Source organism: Canis lupus, chromosome 34 (assembly GCF_003254725.2).
Source record: "Canis lupus dingo isolate Sandy chromosome 34, ASM325472v2, whole genome shotgun sequence".
NCBI classification, from domain to species: Eukaryota; Metazoa; Chordata; class Mammalia; order Carnivora; family Canidae; genus Canis; species Canis lupus.
In genome coordinates, this window is record NC_064276.1 from 12,801,383 (window position 1) to 12,824,341 (window position 22,959).

At 36.3% G+C, this 22,959-nt stretch overlaps 2 protein-coding genes across 4 annotated transcripts in view; one reads left to right on the forward strand and one right to left on the reverse strand.

The window, feature by feature from the left end:
- MFN1 (mitofusin 1) overlaps positions 1 to 14,269 on the forward strand; it is a 32,035-nt gene extending 17,766 nt beyond the window's left edge. For all 3 annotated transcript variants that reach the window (XM_035710221.2, XM_049105765.1, XM_025451469.3), the window contains 9 exons: positions 1,751 to 1,872; positions 3,222 to 3,348; positions 3,611 to 3,715; positions 4,197 to 4,299; positions 4,434 to 4,663; positions 6,637 to 6,789; positions 7,645 to 7,841; positions 10,093 to 10,227; positions 12,232 to 14,269. In XM_035710221.2, coding sequence (XP_035566114.1) covers positions 1,751 to 1,872; positions 3,222 to 3,348; positions 3,611 to 3,715; positions 4,197 to 4,299; positions 4,434 to 4,663; positions 6,637 to 6,789; positions 7,645 to 7,841; positions 10,093 to 10,227; positions 12,232 to 12,313 — 1,254 coding nt within the window. In that variant the 3' untranslated portion in view covers positions 12,314 to 14,269. The remainder of the gene's footprint in view (positions 1 to 1,750; positions 1,873 to 3,221; positions 3,349 to 3,610; positions 3,716 to 4,196; positions 4,300 to 4,433; positions 4,664 to 6,636; positions 6,790 to 7,644; positions 7,842 to 10,092; positions 10,228 to 12,231) is intronic.
- Positions 14,270 to 14,508: 239 nt separating this feature from the next.
- The window catches only part of GNB4 (G protein subunit beta 4), a 60,549-nt gene continuing 52,098 nt past the window's right edge, over positions 14,509 to 22,959 (reverse strand). The window contains exons 9-10 of the mRNA XM_025451470.3: positions 20,932 to 21,148; positions 14,509 to 18,738 (exon numbers count right to left, since the gene is read on the reverse strand). Of these exons, the coding sequence (XP_025307255.1) occupies positions 18,632 to 18,738; positions 20,932 to 21,148 (324 nt within the window). The 3' untranslated portion in view covers positions 14,509 to 18,631. The remainder of the gene's footprint in view (positions 18,739 to 20,931; positions 21,149 to 22,959) is intronic.

Sequence of the window (22,959 nt, forward strand, 5' to 3'; positions counted from 1 at the left end):
TCTAACTTAACTAAATTGAACAGATAATCATTTTAGAGTTGTGAAGGCTAAGCATAGGTTATATATAAGTAGTGTATTGAATATGTAACATACTAACGATTTCAAGATAATAAATACTATAGTATTAAATGAATACCTTTTAAAGTTTGAAAGCCATTTATTGTGACAAAGGATAGTTACCACAGTTTATACTGGTTACAGTGAAAAGAGGTTCAAGAAGATAAATTCATGGAAATCATGGAAAGTTGGGATACATCCCTAATTTTTTTTTTTAATTTTTATTTATTTATTTATGATAGGCACACAGTGCGAGAGAGAGAGGCAGAGACATAGGCAGAGGGAGAAGCAGGCTCCATGCACCGGGAGCCCAATGTGGGATTCGATCCTGGGTCTCCAGGATCGCGCCCTGGGCCAAAGGCAGGAGCTAAACCGCTGCGCCACCCAGGGATCCCTACCATCCCTAATTTTTAAAAATTCATCACAGGGAATAAATGTGGCTTCCTACAAAACACCTCTTATAGTTATTGCTGCTGTGGCCCAGAGAAGCATTTTTTGATTGTTCAAAGACCAGATAGCCCTTCCTGTTTATGAACACTTGTACTTGTTTTTAGATGTCATATCAGTGCAGAATTTAACTTAATACAAAGAGGGAAAGGACAGTTTTATTTATTTATTTATTTTTGAAAGGACAGTTTTAATGTAATAATTCTGTGAACTTTCAGCTATGAATTCACAGTCTATTTTATTTTATTTTTTTAACTTTTATTTATTTATGATAGTCATACAGAGAGAGAGAGAGGCAGAGACAGAGGCAGAGGGAGAAGCAGGCTCCATGCACTGGGAGCCCGACGTGGGACTCGATCCCGGGTCTCCAGGATCGTGCCCTGGGCCAAAGGCAGGCGCTAAACCGCTGTGCCACCCAGGGATCCCCACAGTCAATATTTTAAATAAGTTGTATGGACATGTATTGAAACAAATAATTTATAAATATCCATTACTATATGTGATGCATTATAATGTATTCTTTTGTATTAAAAACACTGGTTATGAAACTGATTTGTACAGCTGTGAATGGTTTATGAGCTACAATTAGCTTGAAGGTGAAACAAATGAGATAGGGCATCATTCAGACCTGTATGCAGACTGTAGACCAAGGACCAATAACAGGATTATCTTTTAAATAGCTGTAGATATTTTTCTAAACTAAAATATTATTTAGGTTGTTCATTGCTAAAGAGTGTTTTTCAAGTTCAAGTTTTAACTTGTACAAGTCTTTAACCTTATGTGAATCCTATCATTCAGCTAATTTCTTAAAACTGGGATTCTAATGTATAACTCAGTCAAGAACTTCATTAGGTTATCTGTTTTGTAAGCATGAGAAAAATCAAGACAGACCAGAAGTAACTTAAAGGCAGTCCAGATAAAATTAGTAATTTTAGCAGAGAAACCTTTAACATGAAAACAGTACCCTCTGTATCTATTTGTTTTTAAAAATAATAGTCAAACAACCATTGCACATTACTGTGTAAAATTACACAAAAGATACGAACTTGCTGTTAAGGCCCTTTTTACTTTTGATTTCTTGTAGTTTTTTTTGTTGACCTTTATTTTAAGTTGTGTTTATCATGCATTTATTTTCTGTCCTTATTTATGTTTTGGTTATCATTACAAACAGCAAGTTTTTGTGTTTAAATTCCTGAAAATGTTGGATGGAATTACAGTAATGTGTTATGGCTTGGGCCCCTCGCAGGAGTGTATCTCGCAGTCAGCAGTGAAAACAAAGTTTGAACAGCACACTATCAGAGCTAAACAGATACTAGATACTGTGAAAAGCATAATGGATTCAATAAACGTGGCAGCAGCAGAGAAAAGGTATGAATTCATTTTATTGCAAAATAAAAATGTCAGTTTGTGTCAGTATAAATTCCTTAGACTAAGGTTTTAAATTGTTATTTTTAAAATACTTTCACACTAAAGTCAACAACCTTGCGTGTTTTTAAGTGACTATTTGAAATTATAAATCTTTATTCTACAACCTTAAATACATCATTTACATTCCTTGGATCTCAGTATTCTGAGCTGTGATTTTAATATGTTTTGTAGTTTTAAAATATCTTTAAAGCAGTGGAAGGACCATTTCTTCAAGTGGAATTTTTTTGAAGAGGTCTGAAAAAGAGGTGACCCTCTTTTTTGTTCAATTTAACCTATGACCCATTTTTCATATATTTATACATTGATACCTTAAAATCTCTCTTTGATGCCAGTTGTATTTGTTTTTTGTCAACTGGTAAACAAACAAGGTGGTATTACCTGCAAGTTAGAAAGTCAGTTTGGTAAGCACTATCCCATGTGTCATTGTCCTGCACTCTTATTCCATTTATTGCCTTATAAAGATGAAAATAAATACATGAATTTGCTAACGTTGAAGAAAAGGGTAGTTTTCACAGATTTGGTACACTTAAAGATGAGAATGTTACTAGATATGACACATGTAATGATGTTAAGCCTTAATTGAACTGTTAGTGGGCTTAAGCCAATCAAGGGAAAGATATAAAGCATCAGAGATTGAGCTTAAGAGGACATTAAATTGGAAATTTTAAATGCATTAAAATCTTACTGGGAACAAATACCTAAATCTGTGGGCAACAAAATTAGGCAATTTTGATACTTTTGCTGGAATGCATCATATACAAAATGAGAACATTTCCAATATATGAAACACAAGAGTGATAACTCAGTCTGATCTCAGGCCCAATCCACTATTTCTGTATGAGATTGTGTTGTCATTTATACCTCCTCCAGTTCAGTTGCTTTATTATAGTAGCCAAAGTGAGTTTTTGGTCCACCCATTGACCTTAATATTACTGAATTTAAAAATACGGGACATTGGAACTAAACACAGCACAAAGAAGATGTGATAAATGAAGCCAATATTTTTATTGTGACAATTCATATCTGTGTTTGGAGAATCCTTTTAATTCTTTGGGGGATTCAGAGTCACATGGGCAGAGAGACAAAGTAGTTTATATCTGATCATCTATGAAATATTTTATAAAAGAAATATTATTTGAATACTTTTAGATGTTGAAATACAAGATTCATTTTTTTCTTTTCCCTGTATCATGCTAACAGATGATTCAATACATAAGTGAGTGCCCTAGCTTAATTGCTTTGGGACTTTAATATATCCTGAGAATTAATTCCTCTGCATACTACAATAGGGTTTATTCATTGGAAGAGAGGGAAGATCAAATTGATAGACTGGACTTTATCCGAAACCAGATGAACCTTTTAACACTGGATGTTAAGAAAAAAATCAGGGCGGTTACAGAAGAGGTGGCAAACAAGGTGGGTTGGTGACCGTATGATTAAAATTTCTGGGAATTGAGGGGCTGGCTCGGTCAGAGCATGCCACTCCTGATCTTGGGTTGTGAATTGAGCCCCACATTGGGTGTAGAATTACTGAAAAATAAAATCTTTAAATAAATTTCTGAGAATGAAAATATTTTTCATAATCCTAAAAATGTCATCCCTGTTACCCACATTTTGTTAAGTTTTTTACAATTTGGTTGAGTAGTAATCTTAATTTTTTTTGACTTCATATTTTCAGGTTTCATGTGCAATGACAGATGAAATTTGTCGACTGTCTGTTTTGGTTGATGAATTTTGTTCTGAGTTTCATCCCACTCCAAGCGTATTGAAAGTATATAAAAATGTAAGTTAAATTGTCATTAAAAGTGACTCAGATAGTTTCCTCACTTTTTCTACATTTTTATTTAGTGATTTAGCCATTTTAGTGTCTTCATGGCAACCAGTACATGATTGAACTGTTAAATCTCCTATGCACTCTTGTGATAAATGTAAATTATCTTGTATGTAAAGTACACAGAAAAGTGATCCTCTTAGAATAAGGTTTTATTTTTTATTTTTTTTTAAGATTTTATTTATTCATGAGAGACAGGCAGAGACAGAGACACAGGCAGAGGGAGAAGCAGGCTGCCTGCAGGGAGCTCAATGCAGGACTTGATCCCAGAACCCCGGGATCACACCTTGAGCCACAGGCAGATGCTCAACCACTTGAGCCACCCAGGCATCCCAGAATAAGATCGTTTAGTGTTTACTACATTTTTAAAGTTTTCATAAAATTTGTACATGTTCTAGAGAAAAAGTAATGGATACATGTACCATGTTAACAGGAATTAAATAAGCATATAGAAGATGGTATGGGAAGAAATTTGGCTGATCGGTGCACCAATGAAGTCAACGCTTCAATGCTTCAATCCCAGCAAGAAATCATTGGTAATGTTTATGCCTACCAGTTCATGTGTAGTTTCTTATTTATTTCCTTGGGAAATGATTTATTTTCCTTTAGGTGTTTTATAAAATGTAAAATATTTACTGTTTCTTAACTATCATAATTTCGTTTTGTTTAGAAAATTTGAAGCCATTACTTCCAACTGGTATACAAAATAAGCTACATACACTGATTCCTTGCAAGAAATTTGATCTCAGCTATGACCTAAATTGTCACAAGTTATGTTCAGATTTTCAAGAGGATATTGTATTTCGCTTTTCCTTGGGCTGGTCTTCCCTTGTTCATCGTTTCTTAGGCCCAACGAATGCTCAGAGGGTGCTGCTAGGATTATCAGAGCCTATCTTCCAGGTATTTTTTTTTTTTTTTTTTTGGAATAAGCTTTTTATTTTGATACTAGTATTGCTCTACTGCTCAGTTATGCATCTTTGATTCTACCAGTTGAGATTCTTTTTATCTTGCTTATTAGGTGATTTCTCTAATAGAACTAGTTGTGTCCAATTTGCATATATATGAGCTAAAACCTATTGAGGAGAGCCATTTCTGAATTAGGTATAAATGCAAAGGGAAAGGTAATCCCAGTGTTTTCATTTAGTACTGTCTCTGTAGGTGGTTCTACATTCAGTTTTGAACCTTTTTTTTTTTCTTAAAAGTTTTTTTTTTTTTAATATTTTACTTATTCATGAGAGAGAGAGGCAGAGACCTAGGCAGAGGGAGAAGCAGGTTCCCTGCAGGGAGCCTGAAGTGTAGGACTCAATCCCAGGACCCTGGGATCATACCCTGAGCCAAAGGCAGACACTCAACCACTGAGCCACCCAGGTGTTCCATTTCCTTAAAAGCTTTTGTTTTCAAATAAAATTGAAGTTTTGACTCTAGAGGAAATGTAAGCATTTAGAAAAAACTTGAATTTCTCAAATCAGCAATTTTTCAGAAAATCTATGGAGTTATAAAGCCATCACCACAATCCAGTTAGAACCTGTCACCCCAAAATGGTACCCTTGTGGCCATTTGCAGTCAATCATCATTCTACCTCCAGCCCTCTGCTGGTCAGCTTTCTGTAACTGCCATATTTTGCCCTTTTTGGACTTTTCCTATAAAAGGAATAGTAAAAATATGTGGCCTTTTGTGACTGGCGTCTTTCACTTAGCATAGTATGTTCAAGGTTCATCATCATGGTACATGAATGTTGTAATATATATCAATACTCCCATTTTTGATAGGTGAATAATATTCCATTATAGATATCATACATTTTATTCATCAGTTGATGGACACTGGAGTTATTTTTACTCTTTGGCTATTATGAATAATGCTGCTATTTTCTTTTCTTTTTAAAGATTTTATTTATTCATAGAGACACGAGAAAGAGAGAGGCAGAGACACAGGCAGAGGGAGAAGCAGGCACCATGCAGAGAGCCTGATGTGGGACTCGATTCAGGGTCTCCAGGAGCACGCCCAGGCAGTGCTAAACTGCTGCGCCACCGGGGCTGCCCTGCTATGAACTCATGTACTATTTTTATGTGGACGTCTGTTTTAATTTCTCTTGAGTATATGCCTAGGAATGAAATTGCTGGCCCACACTATAACTACATGTTAACTTTCTGAGGAACTGCCAAACTGTTTTCCAAAGCAGCTACCTCATTTTACATTCCCACCAGCAGTATATTAAGGTTCTGTTTCTCAACATTCTCATCAAGACTTGTTTTTGTCCTTTTTATTTAGTGGACGTGATGAGCTACCTCATATAGTTTCAATTTGTGTTTCCCTAATGACTAATGATTTTGAACATCTTTACATGTGCTTGTATTGGCCATTTATGTATTTTATGAAATGTCTTCAGATCATTTGCCCATTTTTTAATTGGGTATTTGGCTTCTTATTGTAGGAGTTCTTTATGTATTCTCTAGATACAAATCCTTTGTCAGATACATGATTTCCAGATATGTTTTCTAGTTTATGGCTTGTCTCAATTTTCTTATAGTGTATTTTGAAGTGTAGATTTTAATTTTTAATTTAAAAAAATTTTGTAAGGATGTGTCTGAGATTTTTAAGATACAGTTTCAATTGCTCTTGAGAGTTGAGGGCCTACAGTTATAGGTGGAATCATATAGTATGAAAATTCATTATTCATCATATCACTGGTCTAGTATTGTAGAAAATAATTTTCAGACCGTTTTTTTTTTTCATATATTTATGGTAAACTCATTGGAGTCATTCTTATGGATTTACTACTGTAATTATAGAAGAAATACAATAGAACTTTATAAATGTAACTATTCCATTTGTAGTTTAATTGTAATAATATTTTCCCCCAACCTTATCAGCTCCCCAGATCTTTAGCCTCTACTCCCACTGCTCCGACCAATCCAGCAACACCAGACAGTGCCTCACAGGAAGAACTCATGGTTACCTTAATAACAGGATTGGCTTCTCTCACATCTAGAACTTCTATGGGCATCATTGTTGTTGGAGGAGTGGTAAGAAGTCCTTCTTAGTATAATTAAAATTGGAATTTTTGCAAAGCTGTCTGCTAGATCATGAAAAGAAAGGTGTATTTTACTTTTATATCCAGGATAGTCTGTAAAATGACATGAAAAGTTGTTGGTTAAAATTAGTGAATAAAGATGAGTTGCACCGGTCTAATCTTAAGCTTTTAAAAATATAAATTTATTTTAAAATTGAAATATAATTGACATAACGTTGTATTAGTTCCAGGCATGCAAGATAATGATTTGATATACGTATATTGCAAAGTGATTGCCATAGTATAAATTTTTAACGAATGCTTTAGAAAAAAAAAATACCACCAATTAGCTACACCTTAAAACAATGTTCCCTTCTTTCACTTCACAGCCTATAAAGAAATGATATTTGTACTTTGGAGTAACAAGGATGATTCAAGTCCCTTATCTAGCCTTCTCTGAATACAAAGGGATCTGCCTTAAAACATTAAAGATTATTTTTTAGTAGTAGTTCTTTTTAACTGCTAATTTTTTTTGTTTTCACCTCATTAACAACGTAGGGTTATCTAGTTTGGTTTTTAAAATCTCTGACCTAAAAAAAAAATTCACATCTCTTTTTGAGATATATCAACTTAGCAAATGTCTGGCAGGTTATGAAAGTTCCTGCCTGATATTTATGTACTCCTTTTTCATCTTGGTTGATTTCTAGTAACTTCACATTTTCTCATGGAGAAAGAATATCTTTTTTAAAAAAAAAATGGATTTGACTCAGATCTGTAGGGAGCTGATAAGTTTGTTAAAATGCCTTAACATACAATCTCCCTAGTGGTGTTATTCTTTCTTGAAGTAACCTGTGAATTTATCTTACAGATCTGGAAAACTGTAGGGTGGAAACTCATATCTGTTTCATTAAGTATGTATGGAGCTCTGTATCTTTATGAGAGGCTGACCTGGACCACACGTGCTAAAGAGAGAGCCTTTAAACAGCAGTTTGTGAACTATGCAACTGAGAAACTGCAGATGATTGTTAGCTTCACAAGTGCAAATTGTAGCCATCAAGTACAACAGTAAGTTGAAAGATGTGTCTTTGTTGATTTTTTTTAAGCATTATTGAAGTATGACATATATGTAAAAAAATGCACAAATGAGCATAGCTCAAAAGAATTATCACAATATTCTTGTGATATGAACACATTTTGTGATCACCACCAAGGTGAAAAAAGAGTAAAACCAAACAAGGCTCAAAAATGCATCATGGCAAGTGTAGTTTATTTTTACTGTCACAGCCCAGATTTACAAGCCTAAGGCTTTTTTTGTTTTTGAGAGCGAGAGCAGTAGCAGAGAGGCCTAGAGGTAGAGGGTGAAACAGACTCCTTCCTGAGCAGGGAGCCTGATGCAGGGCTCAATCCTAGGACCCTGGGATCATGACCTGAGCTGAATGCAGATGCTTAACCAACTGAGCCACCCAGGTGCTCCCACCACATTTACAAGTTTAAAGGCATAATTATTTTAGAACTTAAGAGGATTTTATTATAATGAATACTGGAGTACACTAGTTTCTTTAATGTATCTTAAAATTTGTTTCATTAATAAAAATATTAGATTTCAGTTAAGGCAATGCATAATAATCTATATTTGGTTGCTGCTGAGAGCTGAATTTAAAAAGTTTCCTGAGCTGAAGATGATTGTTGTGATTTAATGGAAGAGATAACATGTACATAATTACAATAAAAGGTGAAGAGTGGATGCGCCTGGGTGGCTCAATGGTTGAGCATCCTGCCTTTGTCTCAGGTCATGATCCTGGGGTCCTGGGATTGAGTCCCACATCGGGCTCTCTATGTCTCTGCCTCTCTCTCTCTCTCTCTCATGAATAAATCTTAAGTGAAAAGAAGTAATATAAGTGGTAAGTAAGCCTCATAACATGAAGCTCTAGAATCTTAAATCATGAAAGATAGTGGGTCAAAAAAAAGATTTCTTCCAAGGAAGAGTAGCCGAATGGGTTTTGAGTGTGCAGAATTTGAAGATGTAGGCAGAGAAAACACACCAAAAGAAGGGAAGTAGGGGGGAAAAGAAATGTGTTCAGAAATAGAGAATTTCAGTGTGGCAGATTTGTATATTGGGTGTGGGGGGGTAAATTAAAATATAAACCTAAAACTAAGACAGGACCTTGGATGATGGGGAGTCCTGCTCTAGAACAAATAACTGCAGTGGTGTAGTGTATAGGATGGTTTAGGCTAAGGAGACAAGAATTGCAGGGAGATTCAGCTTTCAGTCACAAGATCAACATGGTTAGAGTTGTAGGGAATGGAAACAATGAGGGCACAGATTGGAGAATATTTGCCAAATACTTATTAAGCTCCTGCCTTAAATAGTTTTCATTTATTTATGTTAAGAAAGATGTTTTCTCTAATGGAGGTACCTAGACATCCCAAAGAAATCAGCTGAGGTCACATAGGTAAAACAAGGTTAATGAAGCTTTGCATTCATTTGATTATTTGTTAACTGTCTACCATTTGCCAATAACTATGCTAGAGATGATTGTAGGAAACTAAAAATAGATAATGAGATCTCTTTCTTAGAGGACTTTACATCCTAATGGCAGCAGCCTAAATTATTGCTCAGTTAAAATAATAGCTAAATATTGATTTAATGAAATACGAAAATAATAAAAGATGCTTAATTTGTGTAATACTGATATTTGGTGGAATGGGTTGAGCGTGGAAAGAAAAAGAGACCATGGGAAAGATGAGTATGCACAGGAGAATAGTTACAAAAAAAATTTCAGTTAATCATAAATATTCCAGAGGTAAACATCTATATCAGGCATGCTCCCAGTTGCAAAAATAAAATGTTGACCAAAGCAAATATATTAACTGGCACACAAATTGGTTTGGTTGTAGAAACATGGTTCAGTATTACTATGATTTAAAGTATTTTTTGTCTGAGTCACATAAGCTCATGAAGTTTTCTCACCTGTTCTCAGTAATTGTTATTTCTATAGGCAAGGGACACGTAAGGCTTACTGTGCTTCTGAAGAAATATTCCCAACTTCTGCCTTTTTATAGCTTAGTCATATTCACAACCATATTCTAGAGGTTGATACTGCCTGTTGAGCATTTGTCTTAAGGCCAGATGAAATTAAGCCCAAAGTGATGTTAAGCCTACAAGTGCCGTACCCTCCTTAATAGTAATATTCTTTGATATCTTGTTTTAGGTATACTTTAAACTTGCAGTCTTTCTATATAAGCTTTAAATTAAAGCTTCATTTATTTTAAAAGACATTCATGACTGCTGAAAAAAATAATTTTTTATTTTAAGGGAAATGGCAACCACTTTCGCTCGCCTGTGCCAACAAGTTGATATTACACAAAGACATCTGGAAGAAGAAATTGCTAGATTATCCAAAGAAATAGATCAACTGGAGAAAATACAAAACAATTCAAAGTTCTTAAGGTATTTGAACCTTTTTTCTCAATAATATGAATATTTATTGGTCTCATTACCTGAATATAATTATGTAACATTACTTGTGAATTTGTATTAAAACTTTCTGCATCAGCTTAATTATTTTTCGTATTTAATTCTGAATGTTTTTCATTTTCAATGAAAGCTAATTTCAACAAATAAAAGCAAATCTAAAAGAGTAAAAGGAATCTTTCAGATCTTTATCTAAAACTCTATTAAGCCATATTAGTTCCTTTTCAGAGCAGAAGTTTTTAATTAAAAGTGTGAGGTTTTTTTTTTTGTTTTTTTTTTTGTTTTTTTTTAGATTTATTTTAGAGGGCATGCGTTTGCACACTTATGTGAGTTGAGGAAAGGGCAGAGAGCAAGAATCTTCAAGCAGAGTCCACCGAGCACAGAGCCTGATGTGGGGCTCAGTCCCAGGACCCAGGAGGTCACCTGAGTCAAAACCAAGAGTCAGACACTCAACCAACTGAGCCACTTTTGGGGGCAAAAGTGCAAGTTTTTAGTCCCCTGAATTCAAGACCCTTAACTTCCATTTTCACTGAGGGACTGTTGGGTATGCTTATATTTAAAGCAATGCAAGTAAAACAAGATATCCTAATACATGCAGTTCTGGTATAGTAGAATTTATCATGGATTCTGTGGGGTCTAAGTAAAGTTTGCCTTTGGGGACCTGACCAGAAGTGTCACCATGACGTGACTACTTCGGTAGGTCCTAACTCAGCTTTTGCCCCATTAGCTGGCTCACCTACCAGTACCATTAAGCATCATTTAATTCCTGCTGCTACTTACCCCAGGGTATGTGCTACATGCAGTTGCCCATGTGAGAGCAGCTTGCAGTGTCTTCAAATTGTAGAGGCTATCCTTGTGAGCTGAATTTGGGGACATCTAAAACAACTGAAGTGGTGTCTACCATGGTATCTTAATCTGATCTGCAGTGACATTGTCATCACTCCTCAATTTCATAATGTCTGGAAAAGACGACTGCCTGTTGTTTAGACCCCGACTTCCTTATCCATACAAACACACCCAAGTAAATTTCACTTATTCTATCATGTTTTAAGTTAAATCATCTCAAATACAGCCTTTCAAATATATTGAAATTATACCTAGTAGAATTATTTACTTAGATTGTTTTTAGTAGTGTTTTGTCTTGTTGGAGTAAAATGTAAATGATATTATTGGCACTTTAGCCTTTTGATTTTGGCAGGACTGACTTGAGTATGAATAGTTTTGAGCTGCTAATCCTTTGTCTAACAGGAATAATAAATACCATAATTTTTAGAAACTCCATTGTTAACTAGATTAGGCTCAGCAATTCAGGTAAAACACTTACTTAATCCTTCAGGAGAGTTGCCTGAAGAAGCATACAGAGGAGTCTGTATGTACATTAACTTATATGACCCCTGCCATGTGTACCCAGCAACAGTACAAGACCAAGAGAAAAGAGAGAAGCTCATTCAAGTATGTGTGTGTACCCTGGCATGGTAGGAGAATGGGAGACATGATCTTTGTTCCTGTTTTCCTCTTGTTAGGGTATTTGGCTTTGTCAAGTATTCTGGTGTTAAAAAACTCTTGGAATACCATGGTCCTTTGACATCTGACAGCTGCTTTATATATACACAAAACCAGTTGTTCTATACTTTATGCTTAAACTTAAAAGGGAATTCAAGGACAATTATGACTGTGTGTGACATAGGATATAACTCCCAAGAAGGTAATAGGATTCCATTGTCTGTTACGATTTTCATTTTTAAGGTTTTGGTTTTATCCCCATGTACCTTTTTAAAGTTCTGGACATTGGGTTCTGTGTTTACAGCAGAGTATAATAGCATATATACATATTCTTAGAAGGTTGATAATAGCTTAATCTCATTTCAAATAAATGCAGCACCAGCTGACTAATGATTTTAAGATTGGATGGAATGCATTTTTTTTCTGATTGGCCTTTATGATAATCAGATTGGTATTTTATTCATTTTTTTAAATTAGAAATAAAGCCGTTCAACTTGAAAATGAGCTGGAGAATTTTACTAAGCAGTTTCTACATTCAAGCAATGAAGAAAAATCTTAACAGAGATTGCTTTGGTGATCATCATAGGAGAAAATGGAACTTGGAAGACTGGGACAGTTTTTGTCTTTTTTTTTTTTCATGAAATGACTTTAAATGTGAATTATACTAACTGTATCTAAATAGCAAATCCTTGTATAGATTCTGGTAATGATCTATCTCAGGGTGTTTGCATTTCTGAAGAGTGTTATGATATCTTCTTAGTTTTAAATTTGGGCAAAGGCTAAATTGTGTTAAAAATGATGAATTAGTTAAAAGCAACAGAACCAACTATGTGACCCCTGAGGGGTGGGGCCTCGTTCTTAATTAGGGCTCTCTTTGTTTTTGATTCTGAAAAACTCTGCTTCCTGGCATCCAGGAGTTAGAGAATGCTTTCATCTTTTTTCTCAAAACTAATTTTTGATGCCTACCTTAATGGGTATAGTCATTTGTTTTTGTTTCATAAACTTCATTTGCTCTATCGAGGAGTGTGGTGGAATGTTCTTGAGCGTATTGTTTATGCAAGTTGCAATCACTTTTGCCATCCTGGCTGGTAAGTAAACCACTAATTAATATACTGTTTTTACTCCCTCTTTTTTCCCATTAAAACTGATGTAAAAGTAGTGTAAGGATTTGTTATTATAAAGTCTCTTATAAAAAAGTATCTGGGTCTGAATAAATAGTTGCTTGATCTGTTTCTAAAGAAACATTTTCTGCTTCAGCAATGATTACAGCAAGGAAACCTTTCTAGCTCAGTTTTAGGAATAAAGTTTGAACTGACAAAAATAGCCAAAGATATGGGTGCTCTGAATTGTTGGTGGTTATGGTCTTGTACAAATGCTATTCTTCAGAAGATATTCGCCAAGGATACTGCTGGATTGTCCCCCCAGGTGGCTTTTACTTTTATGTAATTGTATGAATTTGCCAGGGCACTGTTAATATTGTATTTCTTAACTTAATGAAATGTTCATGAGTTCAAGTACTGTGTCTGTTTCTGTGTAAAAACTAATTGAAATATATATGGAAACACCAAAAAATGGCATTCTAGAGCTTTGCTACACAAAATGTAGTCTTGAGGATCACCAGAGTAACAGCATCTAGGTGGTTGTTAGATGCATGACAACAGTGCATTTGGCCAAGCATAGTGTCTGCTTTTCCATAGAGGGATAATACGTTAGGCTCTTTTATCCTTAATACTGTTTCCTTTTTTTGTGCCTTAATTTAAGGCTACTGGATGCTACTCAGTCTTTTCACAGCAGGTGCAGCACTTTTTTCAGGATATTTTGAGAAAACATTTAAGTCACAGAAGCCTTTCAAAAATATATTTTTATGCAGATCAGATACTAGGATGCAGTATCAAAATCCATCTACTAGTTTGTAGCTTTTGTTGCTTTATAACCAAAATATAGTGCAAGCTGCCAACAACCGGGATTAGGTAGCAACTGCCACGTGAAACTAATGTCTGAGACTGGGTACTGCTAACTTAGAAGTTCAAGACCTTAATCTTTACATGAAAGCACTTGAACTTTTGAAATAGTGGTTTGGTATCACCTCATTAGTAATAGTACAGTGGCTGTCAAAGTCTGGTCCCTGGATTAACTGTACATCACTTGTGAACTTCTGACAAGTGCATATTGCAGGTTCTTACCAAGACCCACTGCATCCAGGAGTGTCTGGGAACCAACCATCTGAATTTAACAAGCCCTCCAGGTGATCCTCATGCTTGCTAAAGTGTGGACTGCTGGAATAGTGGTTCCTAGTAAATCTCTAGGAAGTTTTTTCCATCACCAGTTGAATGCAGTTCCACCACCTTGATCAAGTTTGAAAATGCATGAATGTTGAACACTAAAATAAGGACACCCAGCCTTGATGCCTGGAGATTAAGTTTGCAGGACTATAACTTTGTATAACCTTTTTACAAAACTACGTTTTTATAAGTATGCAAGGTGAAAATAAAATGTTTGCCTGATAGTTGATAAATGTAGCATTTATACTGACAGTGAGTTTTAATATTTGTGGTAGGTATCTTGGGTAGACTGGCTGACACATCTGGCCAAGAGAAGTTTCCTCATTCTCCAAGGATGTGGTGATGAAACGAAAGCAGTAAATAATGTTGTAGCCTTTTAACAGTAGATAGCATTCACAGGGGTAAAGAATATGTTTACTTCTGAGGCTTAATTTTTAATGTGATTTTAAAAATTAAAGCCTGCTACATGAAATCTGGTTAAAAGCACTTTATTGATTACAATATCAATTCACAGCAACATTTCACAGAGCTACTGTACAAATAGAGGAATGAATCATTGTGCAAGAAAGAACCAATACTATTAAGTCACGGTACAAGTCCATAGTTTGCTTTAAAGCTTTTATAAGAGCTTTAATCTATGTTCACCTTTCCCATAGTCACACTACTGACATTCAGAGTCAATTGGCTACAAGTTTATAGAAACCACTGTAGGTGAAGAAAAACATTTTAATCAGCTTTAAAAACCCACTTCTGTGAATGCTTTTGGATAAGAATATGCAAATCTAAGTGTTCAGATGCTTCTTCGAAAACAACAGAATAGAGCACCATTGTATAAAAGACAAAAGGCTTGAAATATCTACCAAGTATCACTGAAGTTCCATTAATTAAAAAATAAATATGTAAGATTTTGTTGAACACTTAACACCAGTTGAAACACGAAACCAATTTTTTCATGATGCTGCATTATTAACTTTTATAGGATCAGTAATTGGATTTAAGAAAAAAGACTCAGGAAATTTTATCATCATGCAAACAAATCTGCTAAATACAAGGTGTACCATCAATCTGTGACCAAAATGTTTTAAAAGTACACTGCTAGCTTAGACATTTAGCTACAAACCATTTTAAGGAGTGCCTATTATAACCAATATTTTTAGAATATACCACAAAATTTAAGGCAACCCTAACAGGAAGAAAAACTAGTAAATTTGAAACAATTCACCTACTTAATCTAATTTAAAATGCCAGTTTTCTTCACTGTGCTACTCTTTCTCACGAGAAAGATGGTCTAACCTTGAGGGTGTTTAAAAACTTTAACAGGTAAGAGTTTAAAATTTTGCTTTTCATAAGGGCAAAAGGGAAATTTGAAGCTGAATATAGTACTTGATTTAAAAGCAACTATTTTTAAGCATGACTTCTACCCTAAAGATTCTAGAGAATATTGTGAAAATGATAGGCCCATTTAGAAGATTGCTTAATCAGTTTCCTTAAGTTTAAACATCAACTGCCTTGTAATTTAAAATGTGAAACATTCAACAGTAATCAAAGCATAAAATTTCCCTGAATGTTTTCACTTTAAAAAGGTTAAAGTTATTAAATCTAAGACCGCAACAGTGTTGGAGAAAGTCAGTTATAATATTGGCACAGTATGTTTTAGCAATAAAAATTCCATTGTCACCTGGAGAAGTCAAGATCCATTTCTCTTAACAGATTAATTAACACATTCCAGAAGCACCTACATCTATATGTCTAGACTAGTTTACTATCCCTCGTGCAGTATCCGTTTAGCTGAGTCTACATTAAAATAAGGAAAATGGCCTATTAGACTCTTGAAATAGTAAACCCAAATTTTTGCCTCTGTGAAGATGGAACTCAATGTGGTGCTAGGAACCATGGCATCACAACTAGAAAAATCTGAGTAGGTAGGGAGGGACCTTCGATATTCAGTCTAACCCTTAATACAGCTGCCAAAAATGAGGCCTGCCTCAAGGTGGAGAGGTCCTTGCTATCAGCTTTTGGGATGAAGAGCTGAACCACATGGCAGTCACTACCACTTTTTAGAGAAGAATATGTTCTCTTATTCTTGCCAGATCTGGGAAAAGGAAAAACCACCCCACTCTTTATGAAGTGACTGATGAATCTATAAACAAACATGCTGAGGCATATAGTATGTTTAAATGTTTCTTATAAGGTAAAAGCAAATAGGCACCAGATAAATGCAACAATCTTGATACACATTCTTTAAAACTAGTACTACTACATTACTCTTACTGGTTACAAGTCTTATGCACAATACTTAAGACTATCAGCTGAACTCAAACAGCAATAAATATATTTAGCAATTGGAGCCTGTTATTACTAGAGAGCAAAGGTTTAGCTAGTAAGTTAATGTGGTAATGAGGTCACCATTTGGTCATAATGTGTCAACAGCCACCATAGTGGTTGGTTCATAGTTGTCCAGTCCATACTGAATTACAGGAACTGCTCTGAAACTTCTCTATAAAGACTTTTAACATTAACTCATTCTATCAACATGCTGAAGACCAGAGAATTCCTGTAGTCCCAGCCTCTCAAAAGTATCTTGTGATTAGGTAACTTTCAAAGCAGAGGAGATATTCTCATACAGTGTGTGTGTGTGTGTGTGTGTACACACACACACACATATATATATGGCTGTTTTGCACATGGCAGAGGTGCTGCTTCAACAGGACTGTGGAACTGTGGAAGGAACTACTGAACTATACGGCAAACCCTCACCTTTTTGGGAAATGAATACTTTGAATTTAATGAATATTAAAGTTTCTTTAAAATAGTCTTGCCTTACCTCAAAGAGCTCTTCTTTATGACAGTCCACAAACATTAATTGCAAAAAAAAGTTCATAGAAATCTTATGTGTTTATAAATATACATTCATGCCTGCCATCTATAATAGTCTTTTTTTTTTTTTTTTGGTCCTTTATCTTAGTATTCGTTTATTATCAGCTGATCTTAAAAACGGGTACAGAGTTCATTATAGTTGATGCACTTACTAGCACATTCACAATATAAAAATGAAAATTCACAAGTAAAATCTGGGGAGTATTTAGAGTTATATGTGATCAAAAGTTGAGACCTATCTCAACAGTAACAGACACAGTTCACTAAATTACAAAAACAATGCACTTCTATATATGAGAGTAACCAATGACTTCATCATCAAGCAAGACTAACAATCTTCTATTGTCAATCATTTAGCTTTAGTTAACAGGAGAAAATCCAACAGGAAAAGTATCTTTATTTGGGGGGAGGGGCATTCTAGTAATAGATACATTATTATCACTGACAAACAGGAATTGCTTAGTATTTTCCTCTGACTCCTTCGAGGACTGCTCCTGGAATTTTTCTTTTGGCTTTAAAGAGGAATCACTTGGATCTAAGCATTCTTTGAGGCAAAATCACTTAGAAATCATATTATGCCAAGGGAAGAAACATTACAGAAAAACACAAAGTCTGAATGCTTCCTTTTTAAAATTTAAGTTGCAGATAATACAAAATGTGAACTGATGTAAACTATGAACAAATTCATAAAGCTACCTTGCTACACAATTATAACTAGTCAAGTCTAGTGACTGGTTAGATTTTACCCTTCTTTCAACAGCATAATGGCATCACCATTATATTTCCTATCTACATGTATATCGAGAACACTGGAGAAAATTCTTCAGATGCAAGGATAATCCAAATGTTAATGTGAAATAATGAGTGGACCCTGTGAACTCATGTCTAGAACATGAAATCACTAGGAAAGCTTATCATTTACAGAGAGCTACTCAAAGCGTCACTTGATCATAACCACATTTTCTGAATGTCAACCATTTTTATGCAATTACTGCTAACAATACAAGAGTTTCTTATCTAGGTCTAAAATTTCAGAATGAAATCTCGATTCCCTAGCCTTCAGATTAGCTCTTCCTCCAAGGACTGAAAACGAGCACTTATTTAAATTCATAGGATGGCAAAGGATGCACCAGAAACGAAGGATACTCAACAGGGGACTCCCCTCAGAGGTACTGAGGCCTGCTAGCATTCTTAAACATTGACCAGCCAGAAGCTCTTTTAGATTTTTAAAAGGAAGATCAGAAATCAAGGAGACTTTCTTCAAACGGAAGTACACACACATAAAGGATCACTTCCATCTATTACTGTGCTTACTTCCTCCATTACAAAACTGAAAAATGTTATTTCTTATGTATAGAAAGTTAAAAATGTAGTTCTTAAAAAATGCAAACACAATCAAACATGATAACCGGCTATAATGTGTACATTCTGTCCTATACAAAGAAAATAAAGAATTTGAGTACAAGCAAGAATTTATCAAGGTTAAATTAGCTCAATTCCTCAAATTAATGCACTGGTCCTTTTGATGTCAGCAAGCACCCCTTGCTGCCACGCCCCCCTCCCCAATTTTGTAGTTTACTGAAATCTTTTTGTATATAATAATCTCAATAGAAAAATCTTCACCTGCAAATATAAGGTAGAATTTTCTTCTCACAGCAATAGGCTGTAGCACTGATTTCTCCAGATAGCAATGGAGAACAGAAAACCTGCATGTACTATTAATTCCAGATTCTAAGAAAACTGTCCCAAGAGCCTGTTGCCACAGCCATGCCATCATCTGTTACACCTAAACAGCTGACACGGTTGTCATGACCAGCAAGAACACCTGAAAAACAAAAGTTTAGGAAAAAGAAAAAGTTAACAGCAGGCAACTTTCAGAATTGAATAGTTATAGGCATAAAAGATCTAGAAGAGTATTTAAAACCTAAAAAGGGAAACTGGGTTCCAGGGGTAAGCTGGATGTGTGCACAAATACAATTATTTGCATTACATGAATCACTGACATGGACATCAGCTCATGCTTATCACTTGAAATATTTTATAGTCATCTTATATCTAGGAAAACAGATGCATGTATACTTTATATAAGTTCATGATCCACCAGATGTTGCCATTGTGCTCTATGCTGTTTTCAAAACAAAATTTCGAGTGATAAGTAGCCTTTCATCACAACAATAAGAATGTAGGAATGAAGTTGCCTGATATCACTACTTGCCTTGCAGAAATACCAACATAACTTACGTGCTTTGTTAAACTGCAAATACTAAATGTTTTGGATTTAACTTATGAAACCATCCAACTCATCTAGTTTTAGTTTTGTATATTAAATTCGTTTGATATTCAGATCACTACACGGGATAAAAACGAGCATTCCCAAATAATTGCAAGGAAAATGAGAAATGTAAAGATGTACAAGAAAAATATATCAAATTCAAGAATTTTTTCTTTAATAAACTGTGTCTGAGTTTTCAGTAGCTGTACATAATGAAGCAAAATCATTTTCACCCAACCTCAGAAATAAAAGTTCATCGTGTCTAAAACTATTAATATTCTCTGTAGTGTCTCCAGCACAGCAATGTTTGGCAATAGGCAAATGTACAATTACGGGTTGAAATAAAAAATGAGCACTGTGACTAAATACTCTAAGTCACACTGGAAAGGAAAGTGAATTAGCAATTCACAAAGTCGTCATTCAATTTTACTGTGAAACTATCAAGTTGAGCCAACTTGAAACCAAGCAGCTGTAGGGAGAGCAAAACTAACTCAAGCACATGCTAAAATATGGAAAACAAACACATTTTGTTATGGATGCTAAGTGATTCAATCCAGGCAAAACACCTAATACTGATTTTAAAAAGTCTTTTTTTTTTTTTTTTTTTTTTTTTTTTTTAAATTTTTATTTATTTATGATAGTCACAGAGAGAGAGAGAGAGGCAGAGACATAGGCAGAGGGAGAAGCAGGCTCCATGCACCGGGAGCCTGATGTGGGATTCGATCCTGGGTCTCCAGGATCGCGCCCTGGGCCAAAGGCAGGCGCCAAACCGCTGCGCCACCCAGGGATCCCTAAAAAGTCTTAATTATGTAAACACTGACTGAGTTCTAAATAAAATCCGTTCCACATGGGAGACATTAAAAGATAGGAAGGATGTGGCTGTGGTGGGAAGACAGATGTTAAAGCTGAGCCCTCAAAAGAGAACGCCAAGAAGTAAAAAATAATAATAAAATTTTAAAAAATGACTCATTCGAATTGTTTTAAAACTAGGCATTCTCTGTTGAGGGTTCAGCTTTAACACCACTCCTCCCAGAGCACCCCAGTGTGAATACTAAAAACCGTGTTGGAGTGTGCATACGTGCATGTATGTGTGCGTGCATACACACACACACACACACACACACACAAATCAAGCAACAGCAACACAGGGTATTATTTAAAGATACGGAATAAATACTTAGGAGCTACCTTTGGGCACAGAAAACATGAGCTGGGGCCAGAGGACTGCTGTTTTGGTACAAGCCATGTACCTGTTTGATTCTCATATGTATAATATTGATTCTAACAATACTTAAAATGACTGTATGTAAGTTGTTATTGATGGCAGTAACCAGTGTGACTTGATGCATTCACTAACATTCTGGAAGCTACACGGGAGAACTGAGCTTGGCTCTGAGGCGACCGTGGGTCTACAGACCGTCCAGGCAAGATCTCCAGAAGGAAGAGGATTCACAGCAATTACAGTGTTTCTGGTCAGGTTAGAAGAAACTGTAACTTGGAAAAGACCACGCTGAATTTGATTCACTGTTCGTCTTTAGAGCAAAACTTACCAAACACGAGGACACGACAGAGCTTGAGGTTACTGTTTGCAAAGTGGGGAAGTCCACAGGGAGCATGAAGGAGCCCGGCCAGGGTGCTGGGCCCACAGCGCTAAGGCCCCGGAGGCCACACGCTGCCAGAACCTCCTCCTGCTTGCCCCCCAGCGCACCCCCACGCAGTGCACCCACGGCCGACTTCCTCACCGACCTGCACGATCTCCCTTCAGCGTGTCCCACACGTTACAGTTGAAGTCGTCGTAGCCAGCCAGGAGCAGGCGGCCGCTTTTGGAGAAAGCTACGGACGTGATCCCGCAGATGATGTTGTCGTGGGAGTAGAGCAGCAGCTCCTGGTCGGCGCGGAGGTCGAAGAGGCGGCACGTGGCATCGTCCGAGCCGGTGGCGAAGGCATATCCGTTGGGGAAAAACTGGAAAGCAAAGGCGCGGGCCGTGACCACCGGGGCGCACGGGCCGTGGGCGGGCGCGAGGACAGGGCAGGCTCGGGCAGGGCAGGGCAGGGCAGGGCAGGGCAGGGCAGGGCAGGGCGCCAGCGAGCGGGTGGGACCCGGCCGGGCCGGGCTCGGGCGCTGCTTAGGAGGGACGCGCGGCTGCAGGCTCACGGCTCGGCCCGCTCCCCCACACGGTTCATCAGCGGGTTTAAATCAAACATTACCCTTTACAGAATTTCTAGATGTGCGGTCTTAAACCCCCCAGAACCCCATCATGAGAAATAAAGATTCTACAAAAGAGCATGAGCCACCCCAGGCAGGCTCGCGGTAAAGCACGCCGCAGTGGTGGGCAGTCGCCTTCTCTCAGAATCTGCCACTACTACTCAACGGGGATTTTTTAAAACACTTTTTGTCCCCCTTGTACCTACTGGCCATCTGTATTTTGTGAAGTTATTCTTCGTGACCTTTATTGATTTTTTACTATGCTGTTAGTACTTGATTTGTAGAAATAAGAGGACTATAAAAATTTTTTTTTCAAATTTTACTGTTTTTGTTTCCTTTTTAAAAAATATAAAGCAGTATGTCATTTTATGTAATCAAATTTATCTTTCATTTGAGATTTCTTCCATTGTTTTTATGAATAAAGTCCTTTCTCAAGCTTATTGACTGATGCTCAATATCTTTTTCTAATTTCATTTTTTATGTCTTAATTTTTATCTATCTGGGATATATTTGATATACAGCATTCAGTATAAAGATCTAACTTAATTTTCTTAGTAGTCAACAGCTGTCCCAGCTGTTGATCAAATAATCATTTTACAGATTTTGTCGTTAAATCTTTAATTCACTAAACTCTTGTATGCACAAAAATGTTTTGTCTATCCTTTCTTGTACCTGTACCACACTTTTTAAAAATCACAACCTGATAGTAAATTTTTTCTATCTCACATGGCAAAACACTCATGGTACGCGGATTCAGATCAATCTGTTTTCTCCTCCCCCACTCAGACCCCCGCTTGAATTTCACAGACATCTGATCAAGTTTCTTCATATTCTTGTCTCAAAAAAAAACAAAAAACAAAAAAAACACAAAAATTTAAATAATCCACTTTTTTTTTTGAGGGAGAGAATCCCAGCAGATTCTCTGCAGATGCACGGTTCCATCTCACGACTCTGAGATCACAACCTGAGCCAAAACCAAGAGTTGGGGACGCTGAATGGACTATGCCACCCAGCTACCCATCCATTTGGGTTTTGATTAAAATTTGTATTAATCCTAAAAATTAGGGACGCCTGGGTGGCTCAGTGGTTGAACATCGGCCTTCAGCTCAGGTCGTGATCCCAAGGTCCTGGGATCAAGTTCCACATTGGGCTTCCCGCAGGGAGCCTGCTTCTCCCTCTGCCTGTGTCTCTGCCTCTCTCTGTGTCTCTCATGAATAAATAAACAAAACCTTTTTTTCTATTTGTTTTCATTTAAGTTTGATTTGACAATTAAATAAAACCATTAAAAAAAAGCCTAAAAATTCACCTGAGGATAAATGTATTGGCTTATAATATGCAGTCTTCTCATTCAGCACTGTAGTATTTTTTTAAAGATTTTATTTATTTTTTAATTTAGAGAAAGAGAGTGCAAGAGTTGGGGGGTAGAAGGAAGAGAATCTATGCCCAACAAGGAGCCGAGGTGGGGGGCTCCATTTCATGACCCATGCTGAAATCAAGAGTTGACACTTATCTGACTAAACCACCCAGGTATCCCAAGATTATCTTTAAGTCATCTCTACACCCAACAT